Source organism: Danio rerio, chromosome 11 (genome assembly GCF_052040795.2).
Source record: "Danio rerio strain M-AB ecotype USA chromosome 11, GRCz13ab, whole genome shotgun sequence".
In the NCBI taxonomy this organism is placed as follows: Eukaryota; Metazoa; Chordata; class Actinopteri; order Cypriniformes; family Danionidae; genus Danio; species Danio rerio.
In genome coordinates this window covers 23,737,737-23,762,081 of record NC_141031.1, presented here as the reverse complement: position 1 = coordinate 23,762,081, position 24,345 = coordinate 23,737,737, and the positions used below count along the sequence as shown (strand labels likewise).

The 24,345-nt window shown below is 37.0% G+C and overlaps 1 protein-coding gene and 1 long non-coding RNA gene across 3 annotated transcripts in view; one reads left to right on the top strand and one right to left on the bottom strand.

The window, feature by feature from the left end:
* Positions 1-2,548: 2,548 nt before the first annotated feature.
* LOC147841777 (uncharacterized) overlaps positions 2,549-24,345 on the bottom strand; it is a 384,887-nt gene continuing 363,090 nt past the window's right edge. The window contains exon 3 of the long non-coding RNA XR_015502612.1: positions 2,549-2,616. This is a non-coding gene — a long non-coding RNA (uncharacterized LOC147841777). The remainder of the gene's footprint in view (positions 2,617-24,345) is intronic.
* Positions 10,381-18,577, top strand: dyrk3 (dual specificity tyrosine phosphorylation regulated kinase 3). Of its 2 annotated transcripts, XR_015501713.1 has the most exons (4): positions 10,383-11,209; positions 12,575-12,690; positions 14,584-16,954; positions 17,073-18,573. XR_015501713.1 is itself a non-coding variant. In NM_001114928.3 (3 exon segments), coding segments are annotated over 3 exon segments (1,749 nt in total). In that variant the 5' UTR covers positions 10,381-11,166; the 3' UTR covers positions 16,174-18,577.

Here is a 24,345-nt window from a genome sequence, read left to right as displayed (position 1 = left end):
ATACAAATTTATTACATCGTATATCCGTGGTGGAAAGAGTACTGAAAAATCATAAATAAAAGTACCATTACTTGCCTAAAAATGTAGTGCAAGTAGAGTAAAAGTATCTGTTTTATATTTTACTCAAAGTATGAGTAAAAAGTAGCCTTTACAAAAGTACTCAAGAGTAGTGAGTATTACGCTGTGACAAAACTGATGGGTTTACATTAATTTGTGCATGTGTGTGTAAACGTAACATTCTGTAGTGCATCTAGTGATTGCCCAAGCAGGCACACAACATCATAAGACGTTAATATTAGGATAGATTTATGTTGTGACCAAAATAGATTTAGGTGACCAAAATTCAATGGCTAGCCAGCGTCTAAGGACGTAATTGTGGTCAAATAATGACGTCAAATGACGTTGATTTTAGGTTGTGTTGGAAAGTGACCAAAATCCAACATTGAGCCAACACCTTAATCCAACGTCATATTGATGTCAAATATTAACATTTATTCATCAGGTACGACAATAAAAATCCAACATCTGATAGACGTCATAGTGGTAACATCCACACAGTGTCAAGCTTTAACATCATTAGATGTTGATGTTTGGTTGATTTGCAGTTGAACGTTGGACATTGATGGCGCCTGACGTTCTTGGACACTTTTAATGCTTCCAAGCAGTTTTCTGCAATTATAAATCGCCCATGTCTAGAGGTAGTTTATTATGATGCGACTTAACTTCTATATGTGATTTGATTGGACAGGAATCACAGGACTGATTTTTCTAATCCCCATAGATGAGAAAAAAATCAAGTAGTGACTGCAGGTTGAAGTAGTGGAGTAAAAGTACCGATACAGCTCCAAAATGTACTCAAGGGAAGTAAATGTACACATTTATAAAACTACTTAGTAAATTACAATTCCTGAGAAAAACTACTCAATTACAGTCATTTGAGTACTTGTAATTAGTTACTTTACACTACTGCTTATATAAATACAAATCTGTTAAAGTCTGTGGCCTATTGTCGCTTATTATGCAAGTAACAAACTGGCCAGAGTTCAGTCAGAATGTGGAAATTTGAATGATAAACTTAATAATTATAATAATAATTTAAAAACTTTAAAAAACAACAACAATAATAATATTAAAGTAGAGATTCATGATATTTTAGCCTCTCATAAAAAAGTAGATTAGAAAATTGGATAACAACAACAACAGCCATATTGTTCAAATGAATTTTAATATGGTCCGTTATTCGCAACTTTTTATTAGCATTTTTTTTGTTTTACAGTTTTTCTCAATTTCTTTGGCTCAATTCTTGATTGAAGCTTTTATTTTTCAAAACAATAAGTTTAGATCTCTGAACAATTAGCTTATTGTTCACATCAGATTGGCATTTCTTATTGATTTGAGTAAATTTCAAATGCTTTGGTTTTCAATTGCTTTAGTTTGGATAAAAACTTCTCACATATGGCTTGTTGATCAAAACTGATAAGTCGATTCTCATTTAAACTCTTCACAACTTGTCAATCATTTTTTAATCATGTAAGCCATCATAACAATTTATTCAGTTATCAAACATTTGTATATTTACTCCATAAATATCTGATATTGACATTGTTTGTGATGTCTGGTAAATTGGTAAATGACCTGTAACTGCTATACAGTTTGCATCATTTATTTAATCAATCAAGTCTGGTATCATATATACAGTTAAAATCAGAATTATTAGCCCGACTTTGAATATTTTTTCTTTTTTAAATACTTGCCAAATGATGTTTAACAAACTCAGGAAATTTTCACAGTATGTCTGATAATGTTTTTTGTCTTCTGGAGAAAGTCCTATTTGTTTTATTTCAGCTAGAATAAAAGCAGTTTTTAATAATAAAAAAAAAAAACATTTTAAGGTCAAATTATTAGTACCTTTAAGCTATTTTTTTTTCAATAATCTACAAAACAAACCATCGTTATACAATAACTTGCCTTATTACCCTAACCTGCCTAGTTAACCTAATTAAGCTAGTTAAGCCTTTAAATGTCACTGTAAGCTGTATAGAAGTGCCTTGAAAAATATTTGGTAAAATATGATTTACTGTCATCATGTCAAAGATAAAATAAATCAATTATTAGAGATGAGTTATTAAAACTATTATGTTTAGAAATGTGTTGAAAAATCTCTTCGTTAAACAGAAATTGGGGGGGGGGGGGGGGGATAAAAAGGGGCGCTAATAATTCTGACATCAACTGTATATGTAGATTGCCCAGCAGAATGGCCACCTTTTGACCCAGCAGCAACATACTCCTGGAAGAGCAGTTGGAAGACGTGTAATCTCTGATGAGGCCACAAAGAGTGACAGGATATCCACCAAGAATACTTTTTTCATGGATGTTATTTTGTAGTATTTTTGTGTATTTGTGGTCACATGCAAATAATGGTACAATACAGTAACTGGACACACAAGATTACATGTATTCGTAAAAATAAATGCACTGTATAAATACAAATGTTTATTTTTATTATTTGTTTTTATTTTTATTTTACTTGTTTCTTTTATTCTTGTTTATGTAAAGCACTTTGAATTGCCATTGTGTATAAAATGTGCTATATAAATAAACTTGCCTTGCCTTAAGCTGAAAAGAAAATTAATGAATGAATGAAAAAACAATCATTTCAAATTCATAACTCATTTTTTAAACAATTATTTATTTAAACTAGAGGAAATTAGGAAATTAATATAACCAAATTTTGGTTATTATTACAAAATAAATACATCTTTTTATAAATATAAAGTTCATAATTTTTTGGGGTGGAGCAAATCAGTTTAGAAATATGTTTTTTTTTTTTAAACTGGTACACTATTTATAGCCGTTTAACTCAATGTTTTAGATGCAATGCTACAACTGTGGAAAATATGTCTAAATACGTGTATTTCTGTATCCCAAAATTACTGAGGGTGTCCTGTATCATATAAATGAGAATATATTTAGGTATCGCAGCATAATGGAACCCAGAGCAGTTTTATAAATGATTATGTAGTATCACAGATAACCAGCAGATGGAAGCCTATAATCATGTTCTCCAAATGAAACCAGTTTCGCTTCATGTGGGAAACGCTGTTTTTAAAATGATTTATAAGCTCTAAAAAGAAATTTTGCGTTAGTTTTGAAAACACATATAGTAGTGTGTAGTACCAGCACAAACAGCAAGACTCGAAGTCAGTTTTACTAAAGTACAACGATGTTACCAAAACTGGTTATGTGTCTAAAACAAATAATAGCAGAGTCAAAGGTCAGAGCCGCACGTGCTTACTGAGCATGTTTGTGTACGTTCACACCGCATAACCAGTAAAACACGATCCAATTTGAACATTTGCACATTAAGGTCAGATGTGGTGTAGGCATATATGGAAAAAATCTTTTTTTAGCGTTTGAGTTTTGATGTTTAGATTTTTTGGGAGTGTTAAAGTGTTTACAGTATTCTTTTGAAAAATGTTAAACTATAATTGTCATTTTTTACATTATCAGTTCATCTCTGCTCCACTTCAGCAGCAAAAACCAGGTTTCACAGTTTTCTTCATATCTGGATTGATGGTTTTACAGAAGGGTTGTTCATAATTTGATAAATTATTAACATCCTTATTTCTAGCTACACAGTGTAAAAAAATATCATGCAAATATTCATGAAAACACATCTTTTATTTTATATTTATTTAATTTAACTTAAAAAGAATAAAGATTAACTTGTGTTTTTTTTTATGCAAAGATTTTTTTTTTATTCAGTTTGAAGGATTTCTATGTGACCAAATAAGTTTGAGCTAAAAAAGAAAACAGGCAGCAAGATTTTTTTCATTTTTTTTATAAAGCAGTAAAATGAGAGAAACGTTGATTACAGGGAAAATTAAACAAATTTGTATTCAACTTCATACAATCTCACTGTAGAAAATGATATGATCATCATTTATGACAGTAAAAAATGATATGATCAATTAGTCCTGACAGCATATGTTTTTAGGTGCTAGTAACTTATTGACCTAAGTTAATCATGTTCTAACCTAATTTTTTAAGCTAAGCAAACTGCTTAAAGTCAGTTTAACATCACATAAGTTCAATGGACTCATAAAATAATTTGATTCAGTTTAAAATTTTAGGTCAGCAGGATTTTTTTCAGTGCTTAAGACTTCCTTACTAGAAATCTCTGCAAATTAGTGGATATTGATAGTGGCTTGAGAAAGTCAACATACTGCACTCATAAACTTCTTCCTTCTTCTTCTTAGACTATTTTAAGAACACATCTCCTGCTAGACCGCTCATACTACAACCACCAAACTAACTCTAAACCTCCAAACTATACTGAATGAAGTTGCTCTATCATTTCCAACTGATCCAATCTGCCAATTACTGATGACCTTTCAACCACTCAGAACACCCTAGCAAATGCCTAGCAACCGCTCAGAACACCCTAGCAACACCTTGGCAATGACCTAAAACACCTTAGCAACCACCTAGCAACACATTAGCAACCACCTAGCAATGTCTTAGCAATTGCTTAGCAACCAATCAGAACACCCTAGCAACCACTTAGCAACTGCCTAGCAACACCTTAGCAACCACATCAATGCCTTAGCAACCACTCAGAACACCCTAGCAACCACCTAGCAACACCTTAGCAACCACCTAGCAATGCCTTAGTAACTACTTAGCAACCACTCAGAACACCTTAGCAACCACATAGCAACACCTTAGTAACCACTCAGAATACCCTAACAAAACCTTAGCAATCATTCAGAACACCCTAGCAACCACTCAGAACACCTTAGCAACCACATAGCAAAGCCTTAGCAATCATTTAGAACACCCTAGCAACTGCCTAGAAATGCCTTAGCAACCGCCTGGCAACCACTCAGAACACCCTAGCAATCGCCTAGCAACACCTTAACAATCACCCAGAACACCCTAGCAATGCATTAGCAACTATTCAGAACACCCTAGCAACAACTTAGCAACACAATAGCAAACACTCAAAACCTCCTATCAACCACCTAGCAAGAAACATGCCATTCCATCCTAGAAAAATGCTGGCATATTTGTAGTTAGTTCTCTATGCCAACTGTTTCAAATTTTTGAAAACTACTTCAATTATTGAAACTTTTAAACTACTTCAAACTTTCAGACAAGGCTTTCTCGAGCAACCATAAAACTTGTCTACAACCTTTACTGTTCTAGTTTACGTTCATTTTCTTCAAAAAATTGCAGGTGTGCGACTCAATGTAATCATTAAACTGTGGAATATGCTGATAACTTACTGTGTTTTTACCCTATTCAGCTGCAGCGTCTTGCCTTAAATAAACAAAATCCTCCTCCAGGTTCAACATCATGCCCATACAGGGAAAAGTCTTGCAATATTTTAAGGACACCCAGAAACCTTTTAAGTCACTACAAAAAGACAGCAGTTGTGAGTGTCCATCATGCTGTTGAAGAGGCCTGTCCGTCTAGTCTGCTATACTGAGAGGTCAACCCCAAAACAATGCCGATATGTCATCTGAAGACACAAATACACACAGCTCTCAGCTTCCCCTAAGACTGATGGCTAAGAATAGTGTACTATGGCCACATGCCTGTTTTAGCTTGCCATGTTTCACCGTATCACCCCTGTCACCCCTGCATGTGCTCTGCTTTGGCTTGTGAAGGGTCTGACAACAACAGCAGACCATATTGTAGATATACAACACGGCTTAGGATTTTTATAATTATCTCACCAGTAAATCTTGTACCTATGTTTTGATTGGCATTTTACTTTTACAGTTTGAATTATTAGCCCACCTAAATTATTAACCCCCCTGTTTATTTTTCCCAAATTTTGCTGAACAGAGAGCAGATTTTTTAACACATTTCTGAACAAAATAGTTTTAATAACTGATCTCTAATAACTGATGTATTTTATCTTCACCATGATGACAGGTTAATTAGGTTAACTAGGCAAGTTAGGGTACACTCAAAAAATATTTTTTATTTGTTCAAAGTACTTAATTAAGATGAGCTGAAACAACACAACTCTTGAGATTTCATTGGGACAATTATATATTTTTTCTGTTCAATCCACATAAATTTGTTAAAAGTTTTAAGTTAACTTAATCGATTTGTGTTGAGACAACATGAACGATATGTGTGGAACCCTGCATTTTTTACAGTGTAATTAGGCAAGTTGTTGTATAATGATGGTTTGTTCTGTAGACCATCAAAAAAAAAAAATAGCTTAAAGGGGCTAATAATATTGATCTTAAAATGTTTTTTTTTTTAAAAATCAAACTGATTTAATTCTAGCTGAAATAAAACAAATAAGACTTTCTCCAAAAGAAAAAATATTATCAGACATATTGTGAAAATTTCTTTGCTTGGTTAAACATAATTAGGGAAACATAAAAAATTTTATAAATTCAAAGGGGGCTAATAATTCTGACTTCAACTGTATATTTCAGGGGATAGTTTATGCAAAAATGTACATTTCCCTAATATTTACAGACATTCAAGTGGTTCTAAACTTTTATAAATTACTTTCTTTTGTTGAACACAAATCATCATCTTAGAATTATAAGGTTCTATCTGACATTTTTGTCAAAATCGAGTTATTGACATATTCCTATTAAATGACAACTTATTTACATTATGGAATGTTTTTATAAGTTATATAAATAAATTATATATTTTAGGACTTTTTATTAAAAAAAATGTTACACACATACTGTTTCCTTTATGGGATGCAAAAACTGTAAACCTCAATATCTCAAAATCATTCAGAACACAGATAGAACCTTATAATTCCAAGGTGACAAAATTAAGATATTTTAAAGTATGATGAGAAAGAAAACAGCATCGGTATTGTAGCAACAAAACATACTATGGAAGTCAATGGCTGCTGATTTCCAACTTTAGTATATTTTTCCTTCTGTTCAACAGAAGAAACTCTAACAGGTTTGGAACAAGTAGAGGATGAGTAAATGATAACAGAATTTGTATATAATTTTACATCTGGGTCCCATGAAGTCCTTTGAAATGTGCATTTTTATTCAGTGTTTGACATAATCTTAACCGAGTAATGAAGTTTGCCCTGCGTGCTCACAGTTTTTAAAGAAACTTTTTTGGTGTGTTAATTGTCAGTACTATTGTTTAAAAAGGTCATGATTTGCACTCATCAAATAATTTTACTTTTACATTCTTCGGGTGATACAAAACACAAATGTTTTGCCACAATGTCTTCCTCAGTGTGAGACACAATCCTCTCACTACACCCTTTTATCCTATAATAAATCACATTGCGTCATTGGTTAGAGGGCCACTCGATGATTAAAAAACTATTTCATTTTCATTTCATTATTCCATACTTAACCACACAAGGATTGTTTACCTTCATATTTAAAACATTATTTCACCTGGAGCTCAGCTCTGCCCAAGTGGCTCTGCAGTGAGTACCACTTGGGACATTGACAGTGTAGCTCCTCCACTTTATCAAAAACTCTATATAGCGTTTTGTTTTACCATTGCTCTGCCAGTGACAGTGGTTGAGCTCAAATGCATGAAATGAAAAGCAAATGAGAAGCGTCTTGAAGGGGGCAGAGCATACTGGAGAAAACTTGATTGGTTATGAAAACCGTTGATCCATTTAGGCAGAAGTGAAACCTACAAGCTTTATCTGTTTATATTTGTTTTATATATTTGAAACGTGAATTGTGTTACTGTTTTGGAGCACATTAACATATAGATATCCTAAAAACTAACAATACTGATACTAACATCCAAAAAACTTGATTTTAATTTCAAGGGACCTTTGAACTATCTCTTTGCATGTGTCACTTTATACCTTTTTAAAGAAAAATCTTCTAAGGATGATATTTGTTCTTTTTTCTTATATTTAATTGCTCACTGAGATGTTGTAATGCCCTTCTTAGTCCAATTTGGATTGCAAATTGGACAAAATGCACCAAATGATGATCACAGTACAAACAAGTCATTTTCCTGTCGGCTTAGTCCCTTTATTAATCCGGGGTCACCACAGCGGAATGAACCGCCAACTTATCCAGCAAGTTTTTACGCAGCGGATGCCCTTCCAGCCGCAACCCATCTCTGGGAAACCTCCACACACAAATTTACACACACACTCATACACTACGGACAATTTAGCCTACCCAATTCACCTGTACCGCATGTCTTTGGACTGTGGGGGAAACTGGAGCACCCGGAGGAAACCCACGAGAAGGCAGGAAGAACATGCAAACTCCACACAGAAACGCCAACTGAGCCAAGGTTCGAACCAGCGACCTTCTTGCTGTGAGGCGACAGCACTACTGCGCCACTACCTCGCCCACAAGTCAGAACTATAACGCTATAAGAAAGAAAATAATAAACCTAGATCATTTGTCCTTGATTAGCTCAGCTTCTCTCCAGTGACATTTTCCTAAATTAAATCTATTATACTGTGCACAGCATCACTAAACCGTTGAGAATTATTTAATTACTGTGAATTTTGTTTTTATAAGCTAACAGTTGCTGCTAATTACAAACTAGCTAGCAAGTTAGTCTTACAGATTTCCTGTATGAATGTTATTATGAAGATTTATTACTCACCGATGTCGAAGCTCTTCCAGGTCATCATGTAATGACAGGACAGAACATGTGCTATTAAATAAGTTCTTGTGCAGCCTTTGTTGGAATAAGGCAGTATGTTCACCCAGGCTTCTTTAAAATATTTTATATAAGATTTATCAGGGTTAACAGCTGAACAAACTGTCAACTATTCCCGCGTATGTTTATGCAGTGGATGCTCTTACAGTCGCAATCCAGTCCTGGGAAACACCCATACACTAAACCGGAGCACCCGGTGGAAACCCACAAAAACACGAGGAGAACATCTAAACTGGCCTAGCTGAGACTTGAACCAGCAACCTTCTTGCAGTGAGGCAACAGTGCTACCCACTGAGCCACTGTGCTGCCCGCTATATATTATAATTCATACTAAATTACTCTTTTACAAAAAGATGAAACACTACACCTTTGTTGAGGTTAAATCAAAATGAATGAACAAATTAGCTTTGCAGCTTTTCTTCCTAAAATGAAAGAATGAAAAGAGTCATTAATTTGTGACAATTTTAAAACCAATGAATGAAATAGTAAACTGTGGCTAAACCATTTACTAAACCAACAGAACAAATGTCTTAAATCATGGCCACTGTATATCCGCATATGTGCAGAGCTATAAAAATGACCAGCAACATGAATACATCATTTATATTTTTGCCTCCATGGCCCATAAAATATCATTTTAATATTATAATATCATATATCAGTATGACCAAAGTCCTCATGACAGTATAAAGATAAATCTGAGACAGGACTTCCAGTCAGTTGTATAACTACATTTTGTTTCCTCATTTTCTATACACGTCAGTCAGCCAACTTCATTTTCAAAGATAGAACTAAAATGCCCAAACATATCAACGTGTGCACATCATGGACACAAATTAACTTTTTAATTTACATGGCTTAAAGATAATCAGCACAGTTTCACAAATTCCCTTTTTGTAAATCATGCCACACCTTGTTCCCTTGTTATACACAGTAGATACATCATGGGGAATCAAATTCATTTTTTTTTTGCGAGCACAATACTGTTTAACTTCTGAGTTAACAAATCAGTACTTGGTACATAACCCTTTTCATCAAATAAAAAATATATTATTCTGACCAATTGTTATCTACAGAAAGAAATGCTCAAATAAAAACATTTTATTTGAATTGTGGAAGAATCGGCTTGAAACAGATAATAATAAAAAGCATAACAATAATAATTGAGAATAAAACCTTTTACACCAATCTATAACTAATAGGTCCAGTAAATTATATGATTAACTGTGGTTACCCTAATTAAACACAAACAAAAAGCTCATTTTAAATAGAAAACATAAAAACATTAATTACTGTAGGAGCAACAAACAACATTGATTAACATTTTTACTTTATGGCCTTTTAAAATAATTGTATCACATCACATGACCAAAGTTTTAGTTCATATATAATTTGCTTGACTTCAGTTTGGTGTATAGCAAAAAAAATGTTATTTGTGATCACAAATACAAAACGTTTTGGCTGTTGTAGTAAAATCATGGGTATTTTTAGAAGGGGGCTTCACTTAAGCGTATTTTTTTACGTAAAACGTGCTAGCTTTGTTTTGCTAATGTTTTGATTTAAACTACATGTAAACAGCAACATTTTGGCTCACCACGCACCTCCTTGTATCGCAGATAAGTTTAAAACTCCAGTAAGTTTGAGCCAAAATGGCGTTGTTTTGGCCGCACCCCGGGCAGTCCCTCACGCGCCCTGTTTGATGACGTCGCGCTGGGCAAAGCAGAAGACGCTCTTAGCAACAAGCTAAGAAACCACACATCCAAACGGGCACCATTACAGGACGGAACCCCCATCCAAAACACTCCGACGGTTTGACTGATACGTTTGCCAGTGTTCGAGTGCGACAATGAGTTGATTTAATCTCTTTGTTATTAACAATAAGAGCAGGTTAGTCCTCTACAACCCGGAAAAGGAGAGACGCTAGCCTGAGCTTTAGCTGCCCGCTGGACCGTGCGCTCGGGCTGGGATGAGTCTTCTGGTCAAACCGACAACACGACATTTAAGAGAGGGGAAGAGTGGAGGAGGACGACATCATTTTAATGTCTGGACTCAGTCTCACTTCGTTTTAGAGAGACGGAAAACGCTTTTGTGTTTTTTGCAACTTTGAGTCTTCATCATCCTCATCTTCATCATCGAGGACGACTGCTTCTCACCCTCCATTATTTGTTGTTTTTATCCTGTGAATTTCTGCACTTCTAGCGTCATGCAGGAAATATAGTCGCATCTATTACTGCTTCTCCATGCTTGTAAATACAGGTGGTCAAAGTGATAAGCCTCACGAAAACAGCTTAAAGGGGATCATGGCTGAACCCTGCAGCACTGTGTAGTCGTCGTCAATCTAGCTTGTGGAGATCTGACAACAAGCTTCCCCACGGATATGAGACTTTGTTGATATCTTGCTAGTCTTGCTAGAAGGACTTCGCGTCGTTGATTTGGATGGATCTTGCTGTAGTGAAAGTATTTTTCAGAAGAAAAATAATTATTTGATGCTGATTGCATGCAACCATGATGATATTAAGCAGAAAACCAGATGGCCCCGTAACTGCAGGTAATTATATCCATATGAAATGTAATATCTAGCTATGTGAGTTTGCTGTGGCTGGTCTCGGTTGTCTTGACAATTTGAAGACAGTTGATTTATACTTTTATTTATGAATCCACAACCCTTCGGTTGTATCAGAAGTCCTGAGCTTGCAACCGCATCTTGTTTATTTATTTTTTAGCTGATGAAATTGTCACATGTACATCAGCAGTGAAAATGCACGGGACATTGGCTACAGTAGTCCCTACAGGCTTTATTATATCCATATTATCAGGTTATTGAGTTGACATCTCTGTAAGTTATTTTAATGGGAGGTGGTTAGCCAATATATTTGTAGCATGTGAGGGTTTGAATAGTTGCAAATATATAAAGTAAATATTGCTTTATTATATTAAGAGTAACAGTTATATTAACATTGACAGTGCACTTTTAAAAGGAGTTTACCCCCCCAAAAAATAAAACGTGCTTGCCCACACACTTGCCCAAATGATTTTTTTTCTCTATTGAACACAAAGGAAGTTATTTTGAAGAATGCTGGTAGAAATCGACATAATAAGGGGGGGAAATACTATGAAAGTTTTCTTCATATTATTCTGGGAAAAAAGCTATCTTTTATACAGAAAAGATTAAACCAAGTGAAGGGTAAATAAAAAATACAGAATTTTTGTCAGTTTTTTTCTTTTTAAGCTGCTTGGATTCATTATTTTCAAGAGAAAATCCACAAAGGAATTCAATTTCTTTTTTTAACTGCCTTATATTTTCAAAACATTTTATCTGAGCAAAAAAGAAAACGCATTTAGAAAAAAAAATGTTGTAGTTGATTCATACAAAGTCAAAAGGATCGCTTTCATTTTATTACGAAAAAAATAATTGCATAATCGTACAAAATCTCTTCCTTTGTAATTCACAATAGGTATAAAGTCATACAGGTTTGAAATGACAGTAGAATTGTCTTATAATTTACTCACCCTAATTTTTGGGTGCAACGTAACACCCTTAAGGCAAAAGTGGTCTAGGTCATTAAGAAGCTTAAATAACATAATCGGTCAGAGTTGTGGAAACTGCTGAAACTTAAATGAGTCATGAAGCCTGGTTTAATATGTAGCCACCTGCTGTGTAATGTGCTCAAGGAACTGTCTGTCGTCTCTCTCACACACACACACACACACACCTGCAACTTGGTTACATTCCTCCCTAAGGGGATTTGTGTTTCTCAGATGGGAACATTTTTTTTTTTTCTGTCTTCCTTATGTTTGTGTAATAGAAAGTTTTGTTTGTGTACTGGGCGTATTGGACGATGAACCAATGTGTGTATTAATATTTTGCATATTGATTCACAGCCTAATCCCAAGTGTTTGTCTTTTTCCACAGCTCGCCACGGGGATGGTCTGTATGACTCCTACATGCGCACTGATCACATAGTGAACCAGGACGCTGATGTGAATGGACAGAGTCCCTCAGGACTGCCCCCTCTCCCCAAACACACTGTAAGTCCGACTTCCTGTTCCCCCAGAACAAATACCCAGAACCGTTTACTAGAGGTCATCCTCTCATGGCATTCTTTCAGTGAGCCCTTGATGGAAAAAAAAATCCTCAGTGCTCGCATGAATTCCTACAGAACATCAATCAATTCTAAAGAACTAAAGAATCTGTCCTTTTTCTATCGCTGTTCCTCTAACTTAGTTTACTCTAATGGTCTTTCACCCATGTGGTTCCGAGTCTTAGTTTAGTCCATGTCCTGCTGCCATTTGTGCATCTTGGAACGTTGTGTATTTAGACAAGCCTTCCTCCCACATTCTGATAGTGGTACAAGTTCCATCTGCAACACACCAGTCTGTTTATTGTGCTTCCCAGCATGTGTATCACATGGAAAGGCTATATCACTTAATTTAATCAAATGTCTATTTTTATCACGAGCAAATGCATTAAAATGATATCAGGTGTTTAAACTGGGAAGATTAAAGCTCTTTGTAGATTACAGTATGATACATCATTATAGGACCGGAGATGGTAAAGGATATGATAATCCGATTCTCCACTGTACTATTATGCAATAAATAATTCGGTGTACGTGTTGGACCCGGTGACATTATTGTTATATCTCATATAACCTAATCTCATATCACTTTTGCGATGAGGACTGGAGCTGTGTAATTGGCAAAACCCTCTTAATATAATTACTAGAAATTGGTATTTCTCAAAGGTTCAATAAACCATTTGGGATGGGGTGGCTATGATTTCCTGGCATTTGTGGAACAGGCAATTTTAGTAGATTCCAGTAGTTTTATTTGTTCTTTTAGCTTCTCATACGAAAGTCAATCTTGGCCATGTACTCTCCTTGTGGAGTCAACCAAGCTCTTTTTGTTGTGATTGAACAGCTGATGCATTTGGCTGGTCTCTACAGTATCCTTCAGCTCCCAACACACTGGTTTCTATTTTTGTCTCACTCCTTGGAACTGGGTTTCCATGCCCCTTCCCCCTCCAAAATGATTGGCATGGTTTACTTGGCACCTTATAATTTTATCTAAGTGACCTATTTTTTCTACAGTCTTGTTTTTCCTTCATTTACTGGATAAAGAACCAATCGGGCCATAGCTTGAGCTTAAATATAAATCTTTAATAGTGGAATCAAGAATGCAAACGTGACTTGGAGCAGACTTGGTGCATTAAACAGCCTGAATATGAAATGGTAGTTCCTCTATTCCCATTTACTCAGGAAAGCCCTCTGTGACTGCTGTGAACAACAGCTATTTATGACTTGCTTATTTTGTAAGGCTGAAGTTGAATGCATATTTAATGATATAGTTAGCAATTCCTCATCTGTGGTGAGAATTCTTTCCAATTGCTGCGCTGCGCTGTGAAGTCATACACCCTTTCTAAAAGTTTTTTTCTCATCACTTGTTTTCCCAGTCCATTGAAATGTATGCAGTATGTCTGATAGCAGATTTTAAAAATTAGACTCTTGCTTTATGTAGGTTTTTCCTGTATCCCCTGTGAGTAAGAAAGTAACGTCCTGTTCTACCAGTTTTCTGTTCACGTTCCAGTCAGACTACAGAGACAATGTCTGGCATTCTCTGTCGCCACAATTATCATTCAGGCATCAAACCTCCCCCTGGTTCCATGTTATTCCCAGGGTTACTAAGCAGCTGATCAATTCTGCACGTTTGTGCTATTGATTGTTTAACACTGGACTGATAAAACCTCAGGGATAAAGTTCATTGATTTTTCAGTTGTATGCAGAAGCCAGAAGCGATAAGAGGAAGCCTCCCTTTGATTGTGAACATCCACTGAAAACATAACTTTTGCTTTTTTCAATCTCTAGTTTTCTCTTTAGCAACTTAATATTTTGACAAACTTAAAAATATTTCTTTTTTTTGTAGGGTGTCATCAAGCCTACAATGAAGGATCACCAAGCAATCCGGGGAGGACAGATGAAGGTGAAGTATGTTTACGAGGACTCCTACAACCGCAAACTCAATGGTGTGAGCCAGCACAATGGCACAAGCCAAGTACCAGCAAAGCCCCCACCTGCAATTTCCAAAGAGAGAAGCGTGGACAGCAACAGCTCTGTGAAATCCTCAGAGAGCTCAACAAAAGTCACAAAGCTGGGCAGCCCAATGACCCCAGAACAAGCTCTCAAGCAACACCGGCAGCAAATGACTACCTTGGAGCAGCAGGAGATCCACAACTATTCTGAGATCTACTTCCTGGGACCAAATGCCAAGAAAAGGCAGGCAGTAGCAGGCGGCACTAACAACAGTGGATATGATGATGACCAGGGGGGATACATCCACGTACCTCATGACCACCTTGCCTATCGCTATGAGTTCCTCAAGGTGATTGGCAAAGGTAGTTTTGGACAAGTGGCAAAGGTTTACGACCACAAGTTGCAGCAGCATGTCGCCCTGAAGATTGTGCGCAATGAGAAGCGCTTCCATCGGCAAGCTGCTGAGGAGATCCGAATTCTGGAGCACCTGAAGAAGCAAGACAAGACAGGCAGCATGAACGTAGTTCACATGTTGGAAAATTTTACCTTCCGCAATCACATATGCATGACTTTTGAGCTGCTCAGTATGAATCTGTACGAGCTCATCAAACGCAACAAGTTCCAGGGTTTCAGTCTTCCGCTGGTACGCAAGTTTGCGCACTCTATTCTCCAATGCTTGGAAGCTCTCCATCGCCATAAGATCATCCACTGTGACCTAAAACCAGAGAATATCTTGCTGAAGCAGCAAGGCAGAAGTGGGATAAAAGTCATCGACTTTGGTTCCAGCTGTTTTGATCACCAGCGTGTTTACACGTACATTCAATCTCGGTTCTACCGAGCACCTGAAGTCATCTTGGGATCGCGATATGGTATGCCTATAGACATGTGGAGCTTTGGTTGCATTCTGGCAGAGCTTCTTACCGGATACCCATTGTTTCCGGGTGAGGATGAAGGCGACCAGCTGGCTTGCATGATGGAGCTATTGGGTATGCCACCTTCGAAACTCCTGGAACAAGCCAAGCGTGCCAAGAACTTCATCAGCTCCAAAGGCCATCCACGCTACTGCACAGTTAGCACACTTAGCAATGGCACTATAGTTCTCAATGGGAGCCGTTCTCGCAGAGGAAAAATGCGAGGTGCCCCTGGGAGCAAGGAGTGGGGAACGGCCCTCAAGGGCTGTGAGGATGCCACATTCATTGACTTTCTGAAGAAATGTCTGGATTGGGACCCTAGTACTCGTATGACACCAGTTCAGGCTTTAAGACATCCATGGCTCTACAAGAGACTGCCCAAGCCTGCACCTGGTGGTGAGAAGACTGTGCTACCCAAACGGATCTCAGAGCACAGCACCTCCTTTCCTACCATCATCTCCAAGGTACCCCCCGTCATGGGCTCAACCAACAACAAACTGCGGACCACCATGATGGGGGACTCCACTGGAAGTATACCTTTTCGCACAGTGCTGCCGAAGCTTGTTTCATAGAGATTCCTTAGCTTTTCAGGGATAAAGACATATTTGTAGCAGTTTATAGAAGTGGATTTTTTTTTTGTTTTGGTTGGTTCATTTTCTAAAAGAGTGTCAACTCACCATTTGGATTTTCAATGAAGTGTAACAAACAAACAATTTTTTACAAATATACTGTTTTTATCAAATGGCCTTCAAAGTGTATAATTCAGGGCTGTTTTTTTACACCTTGCTTTCGAATCGAGTGCTGTTGATTGAGGTGGGTGAATTTATGATGCTGACTGCCCCTTGTCCTGTCCTTTTTGAAGTTTTCACAGCTTCTGTTCAGACAATTACAACTTTAGCATCTCTAAGGGCTGTTTTGTGAGTTTGTGACATACTTTATAAGGGCTTAGAATGAGTTTTTGAATTCACTTACAGCAGACTCTGATACTTAATTAAAAAATAAGTCGGTTTGAAGCTCATGTCAAAATTGATTTTGATATAATTCAGATGAGCATGTTTCTAATTTAATTTTATTTTAATGTTATCCTCCTTAGTCACTTGCGTCCCAGCAAGAGGTCAAACTCTTTGTTGTTGTCCACAAATGTTATGTTTTTGAGAAGTTGAGCATTTTGATAAGTTGTTCTAGAACAAGATTTGAGAAAGTTAAATTTTGAACATGGTAGTGCCAATTCCTGGGAAAGATCGGCACTGTTCCACAGTTGTTGTAGGAGCCTGTTTTTATCAGTGCTATTTTGAAAGGTCTTGGTCAGGTTTCGCCTGAAGGCAGTAGGCATCACATGTTTGTCTGTACATGGTAGTATACATTTCCTCGAAGCTCATGAAACACTCCAGTGTTTGCTCTGGGTGATGATAGATACCAAACAGCTAGCATGAGGATTTTTTAAACATGATCAGAGTAGTAGATACCAAAGGGTGGTTGATGTGCATCATCTGGGATTCAGTTTGTACGACGATATAGTGTTTAGTTGTTGCTTTGTTTGCAACCGCAGCAACTATTCTTGTCATTTATTTGTATGAGAGAAGATAGAGGAAAGAGATAATGCAGGGTAAATTCCCCTCCCCCAAAGCTCACCATCAGGACACAGAGTAGTTGATTTCCAGTGACTCTGGTTGATTGTGTAGCCTGGAATATCTCTTTATAGTGACCTATTTTGTTCCCTTTCGCTCTGAGGTTTACAGGAGGTTCCTGCTTTTTATACAGTCAAGCATGCAGCACGTTCACCCACCCTCAATGGCGCTAACCAGGGTCTGCACTTTGAGTATTTGTCCATGTGAACCTTTTAGGACAAGCAATATATGCATTTGGTTGTTTGAAAAGTTGTCGTATGATCTAATGTATGTTTATTGACACTGCCTCACTCTTTCTAGCTGTGAATTGAGCACTGAATGCTTAGAAGCTAATTGTTTTAAGGTAAGACATTAATCTGCTGAAGGACTGTGAAAATGAACAGCGCTTAACCCATTGGCCCTGACAGGTGTGTGTGCAAAGCATCTGTGCACTACCTGGACTAAGGTAAGAATGAGGATACCATGACAAGTCATTGGAAAAACATCATGTCTTTTCACAACTCTTTCTCAGGTTCAAACTCCTTTTGAGGGTTTAATGGACATTTATTTATTAATCCACACACCTAAAGGGTAGAAAGATGATCTAGAGTTCAAGTTTCATAAAAATCGAATGGCTTTATAGATGTTGGTGCTCAAATTAAGACTATAAACTCCAGGTCTCCATTAGTTTCCAATAATAGTCTTTTCTTTGATTTCATATTCTCCCAGTTCAGTTGTCTATTTCAGGGAAAGTGTCCTGGTGAAAGTGGTTTAGTGTTGTTTCTACCTCTTTCTTGCTTGTTAAATCCATCTTGTATGCTCTGGAGAGATCTCTACTACACAAATAGCAGCATCTCGCTACACCGCTTTCTACTTTGCTTCAGTGTTCATGCCTGTTTGCATCATCATGAATTTTTCACCAAAGCACCCGTTCACTTGGCTGTCTCTGTTTTTCGTCTCGCTGCGTGAACCCCTCGGTTCATGGGAATCTAGTCTTGTGCCTTTTAACTGAATACACTTGACTAAATCATCAAGGCTCAGCACGGGATGACTAATGTTTCTCTTCCAGCTTTAATGGTCAGGGTTTTTATATTGCTTTTATTTCACCCTTTTATAGAGTTTTTACTGTTACTCGTATTTTAAAGAGAAGTGAAAGAGGTAATGATGTCATTTTTCTCTATGTTGACTGTTGGCCATGTGGTTCAGAGCATGATAATCACAGGACGCATGAAAATAAGCGATAAAGTGCAACGGGGGAAAACGAGAAGATTTAAGTAACTAAGTGTGTGTGAAAGTAACCAAATGATCTTGTATTAGTTTCTTTTTCTTTTTTAAAAAAAAAGAGAAATAAAAAAATGGATTCACTATTGAGTTGTGTGAAATTTGTCTGGTTTTACGTTTTCACTGACATTAAAGTTTTAGGAGTGATCCGTCCTTCTAAAGTAGGCATGAATCATGCCTCCATAGTAGAGTAGAATGGTTTCTCAGTGTTATTCCACATCAAAACCGAATGCAACAAACTGAAAGGGTCTTGAACACACCTGTGAAATATAATATGGCTTTATGCAAGAATGCATTTTAAAACATTACTGGAATTGTTTGTGCTCATTGTTTGCATTCTTAAGTTATTATTCAAGTGTTCTAGAAGTGGAAATCACACTCTGTTGTTCATTTAACTGTGTAGTCTTGAACTTTTCAAGAGTCAGTTTGTGTCTCCTCTGGTTTGGAGTTGTAATACACAAACTTTGGTAATCTTTCTTTTATTCGCAATCAATCAGTATCAAAACAAATGGGTGTCTTATGTATGTTTCTGGCTGCTGGTCTGTACCAGCATGAGATATAAAATCAAATCAGTAAAAAAATAGGCAGACAGGCGGCTTCTGTGAGGTAATCTAATTCATGTGGAATTGGTTATGTTGTTTTCAGTAGCACTTCTTTAGGACTTCTAATACTTTTTTTTCTTTTTATACTTTTTATAATCCTCATGTAACTTCAATTATAGTTCCAATTGGAAATACTGACTTCACACTTTATAGAATATCCCATATTCAAAAGTAGGTCATTGGGTAGATTGATATGGAGACACAACAGGATACTTAAAAACAGTCACAGACAGGAGGTCTGGAGATAATCAAAACTGAGCTCTGATCCTCCATGATGCATAAAGTCAAGTGTCTTCTATAATCTGTGTTACCCAGCCTCACTGAAACTTGTTGAAACTCTAAACGCAGCTTCAGAGAAGGCAAACCGGTCGGTTGCTGTTTGCATATGATGAGATCATAAACTTACCACAATATTTACATGTTCCAAATGGGCGTTTCTTCCCATTGGAACAACGTCATGAAACAGTTGGTGAGGTAGATTGGTTTTGAAGATCTTGATATATTTCATAATGGCAAAAATACCCATTTTAATGCAATCATTTGCACCGGTGATGTCTAGACCAGTGGTGTCCAAACTCGATCCTGGAGGGGTGATGTCCTGCTGAGTTTAGCTATAACTTGCTTCAACACACCTGCCAGGAAGTGTCTAGTACAAGCGTGTCTAAACTCGGTCTGGTGTCCTGAAGAGTTTTGCTCCAACCCTAATCAAAAACACCTGAACCGGCTAATCAAGCTACTACAACATATGCTAGAAACTTCCTCACAGGTGTGTTGAAGCAAGTTGGACCTAAACTCAGCAGGACACCAGCCCTCCAGGACTGAGTTGGGACACCCCTGTTCTAGTATATCAAGTAAAAGCTTGATTATCTGGTTCAGGTGTGTTTGATTAGAGTTGGAGCTAAACTTTGCTGGACAACTGGAGTTTGGACACTTCTGGTCTAGACCTAAAATAAGTAATATTTCTCAGAAGACCATATTATGAATCAACCCTTTATCTTTTTTCCACTTTTGAATTTTCTTAATAAGCTAAAATCTTCTGCTAGTCTGGTATCTATTGTAGACCCTTCTAATGAAATCCTAATGTTTTTTTTTTTTTTAATGCAACCATTGGTTCATTTGTATAATAAGTTACCCGTGCTCATGTTTAGCAGATATTTTCATGGCATCCATTGTGTACAGGTGTGCATCATAGATACATCCACCATTTTGTATAAACAGAAGAGCAAGAAATGTTTACACTAAAAATTTCAATGTTTAGCTGTTTTGTGTAAGCTAAAAACACTACATGTGCTAAAGCTAACAACAACAACAACTGATAACCTGTGTGATTGTTCTGGCTTTAAAACTGAGAATGCTTCAGAGTACAAACTAAACAACCTTTTTGTATGCTAGACATCCATGTAGGAACAGCAGAGACACGCAATGTCCATATGGGATTAATCAGAGCAGGTGTGTGACTATAAAAGCCTGTCTAGGGCAAGTCCTGACCGCCTCTTTGCCAGTCTTCAACATGTCCAAACAGGCTCAGAACAACAGTGCGTCAAGGTAGGCGCTCGTACCTCATCAATCTCATTGAGATTTAGGGACAACGTGGTTGATTTAGCCTCATAAAACTGTCCTCTTAGTGGAGAGCAGATTAAGTCAATCCCATTAAGGATCCAACACACTGAACGCATAACCCATATGGACTCATTGCTGGACAATGTAGCCTGGTCCAAGTAGATGCATCCTCCCTCCCTTCACCCTTTTGCGTCAGGGACAGTCTTCCAGGCTGAGGGTTTTACAAAGACTTAGTCCTGTGGCCATATGGAGCCTTCCATGGGGGATTGCAGACCAGCCGTTGAAGTTGTGTGTGACCATCCATTAGTTTAAAAAAGAATTGATGAGGATACGGAGTGATTTTTAGTTTGTTTTTATGCAGTTTAAAGGCTTTGTTGTTTTCTGAGACTTCTAAAAAGCACTGAGCAAGTTTACTTTTAATATGAAGAAGTTGGAAACTGATAGTTATCTTGTGCTGTGGTCTTTAACCAGCTGGCTCCAAACTGGTATTGTATACTGGTATATATCGTTTCAGCATCGACATCGCAATATGTGCACCCACATTAGTCTGAATTATAGTTGACCAGGAGCTACTGTATTTATACTTGTTTCTAGTCCAAATATCTACATTTCAAAGCAAAAAAAAAAAAAAAAAAAAAAAAATATATATATATATATATATATATATATATATATATATATATATATATATAAAAGTATATCAGAGGTCGCGTTAGACTTTGTCATTGTCCGTCATTTTGACGGAGAGGGTTGTAAAAAATCCGTCATAACCTATTATTGACCGTCAATTAATTTGCATATAATCTAATCGCTTTTTTCATTCATAATTTAATAATGAACTTTCACAATGAGTATAAAGGATAAATTATTCATTTATTTGACAAATGAACAAAAACTCATATCTGCCTTACTTCATATCTTCCTCCTGCGTCGACCTGAACTGGGTGCTTACCTGTGCGAAATCAAACGCATCAAGAGAATCTGATGCAGAGGCAGTTGTCATTAAAATTTTTGTCTTTGCCTCGCAAAGTTGACTTCTCGTGACAGTTTTAATTTTGCTCTGGAGGCTGAAGCCGCGTTCTGCTGCCACACTGGAGAGTCCTTGCCAGAAGCAGCCTGGACTTTATAAACAGACTCGGGCCAGATATGGTTAACAAGAATCGGACCAGTGGTATACAGCCACATCACAAACGCATGTGCGGGAGCGAGCTGTGGGCCATACTTGGCCCGGATAACACTCGCCGATGCCGAGTCGGAGCCAGAGGCGCCGAAGGGCAGCCAAGCTCGGGCCGATTACTACGTGGTATCTGGGTAGTGCCACTCCAGCCAGCGTTTTGTAGTTAGGAAACATTTCTCCCAAGGAAGTGATCAGAAGTTTTCTGGATTTTCTAAAAATGGGATTTCTCTGTCTTGCAAGCACTAGTTTCACCAGGAAAAAAATACTGCAGCACACGCTCCTTTTGCATTAGGGCGTGGCTTAACCCCTCTACGTCTGGTAGTGCATGATTCTCACAACGCACTCCAAACCACCTGACCTCCTTGTTGCCGTTTGGTTGGCCCGTAACAACAGCTGTTGGCAACTGAGGATTTTTGTCTGTTCTTCATCATCCACTGCATCAATTCCTCTTTTTTTCACCTTTATTATTAATATCACAACTATTTGGCCGTTTAAAGAAACTTCTCACACAGCTGCTGTGAAATTTTTGCAACCGTACAATATCCGTAAAATATTTTTGCAAATATTTTAGCTTGTTTCAAGGAAAACCCTTTATCTGAAGGTAAAATCAAAATATTTTGACTTGCTCTAAGAATTTTTTTGATAGTGGACTAGAAACAAGACAAAGCAAAGTATTTTTGCATTGTGATGATTCAATTCCTGTACCTGAATATTTTTAGACCCCCCAGAAAATTGTCAAATAGTGATATCTAATTTATCTTGTGAATCATATTTCAATATTTATTGCAGAAAAAAAAAACACTGCAATGTCAAATTTGACTAATATTGTGCAGCATTATTCCGTGAATCAATACCAGGCCACACAAGAAATCATTCATTATTTTTGTTTTATTAGATATTTGAGTCTGAGTGATGTTTTATTTTGAAAAATTACCATATTCTCTCGGCCGCTTAAACACCAAAATTTAACCCACAAGCTAGCAAAATGAGTAAGAAATAGACAAGAATCTACATGTTATGTAGTGCTTTTTATTTTCTCCATAAGTAAAACTTGTATCAGAGTTGCAGCAATGTTTGTCTGCTTGTCATCCTCGGTTGATCAACGGTTGATGGGTTGATGGTTGCCTAGCAATCTACCTATACCCCTCCTTCACCCCCAGGCCATGATAAAATTGTCAAGCCTTGACCATTTTGCTGTGATAAAAGGCTGGGGACCACTGATCGTGTGTATAAGTGGATAGGAATGTACACTAAAAATGTTGTTGATGCCAATGTCAGTTTTATTTATAGCACTATTAAACACAACCAAAGGTTGTCAATGTACTGCACAATACTAAGCACAAAGAGACAGAATTAAAATGATAGCTAAAACAGATAATTCTCACTGATAAAATGCCAAATCAAAAAGGTAAGTTTCCAACCTTGATTTAAGAACAGAGAGAGGTGATATAGATCTAATACAGAGGGGCAGATCATTTCACACTCTAGAACCAGTTACTGCAAGAGCACATTCACCTCTACATTTGAGCTCGACTTGAGGATAATGTATGGCTTGGTTACAGAAGAGAACGTCCAGGTGGATGTTCGGTCACCAGATTTGACAGATAAGTAGGTTCCTAGCTATTTGTTGTAACATAACCCTTGACCATACCAAACCTTAGGTTATTTATTTATTTATTTTTTGTTAAAGTCCCATTTTGTTTGTTGTGTGGCATAATTTGACTGAAACATGAAGACAGGGCGAGACTTAAAGAAGCCCCTCCCTCTTTAAAAAACCTTGAGATATAATCAAAATAGCATTTGGTTTCTGTCGCAGCTCTAGTGAAAGTGGTTGAGCTCAAGCGCATATGGCAATACAAAATCTTGAAGGGGATGGGACTTTTGTCAAGTAAACGAAAACAACAAATTTCTGGAATGAATGCACCATTTGATGACACATCAGAAAAACAGGTGTGCATTTGAGCAATTAGCCAACATCCAATGTCTATGCAAGATTTTGGACCACATTTTTTATTTTAGGCAGAAATCAGCAGAATGGATAAAAAATTATTTTTTTTTTTAACTCTACACTAAAAAGAGAGATTTTTGGCTGCTTGTTCAAACTACTTAATAAAAATGAGCTGAAACAACACAATTCTTGAGCGTCTTTAGAACAAATTAATTGTTTTATGTTAAAGGTGCAGAAGGTGATCTTCCACAATGCTAACAGCTTAGCATAAATCTCTGAATCACAATCCCTCCCCTGCCGTCCAGAGGTATGCCTCCTGAAACAGGAGCATGCACACCTTAAAGATGACAGCAAAAGAACTCTCTTGTGTGTTAAAAGCGACTAGTGCTTGCCTTGTCCAGCAGGTTGCAGGAATTAGGCTACACTACATTATCAATGCTGTAAAAGAACCTTTTGAAAGTGAAAATTGTCTTATCAATCTTTCAATGGAAGATTTTGTAACAACATCTAACGTTGTTTAAATCTGTGTTTGCTGACAGTTTGACCTACATATCGGAATTATGGGAGAT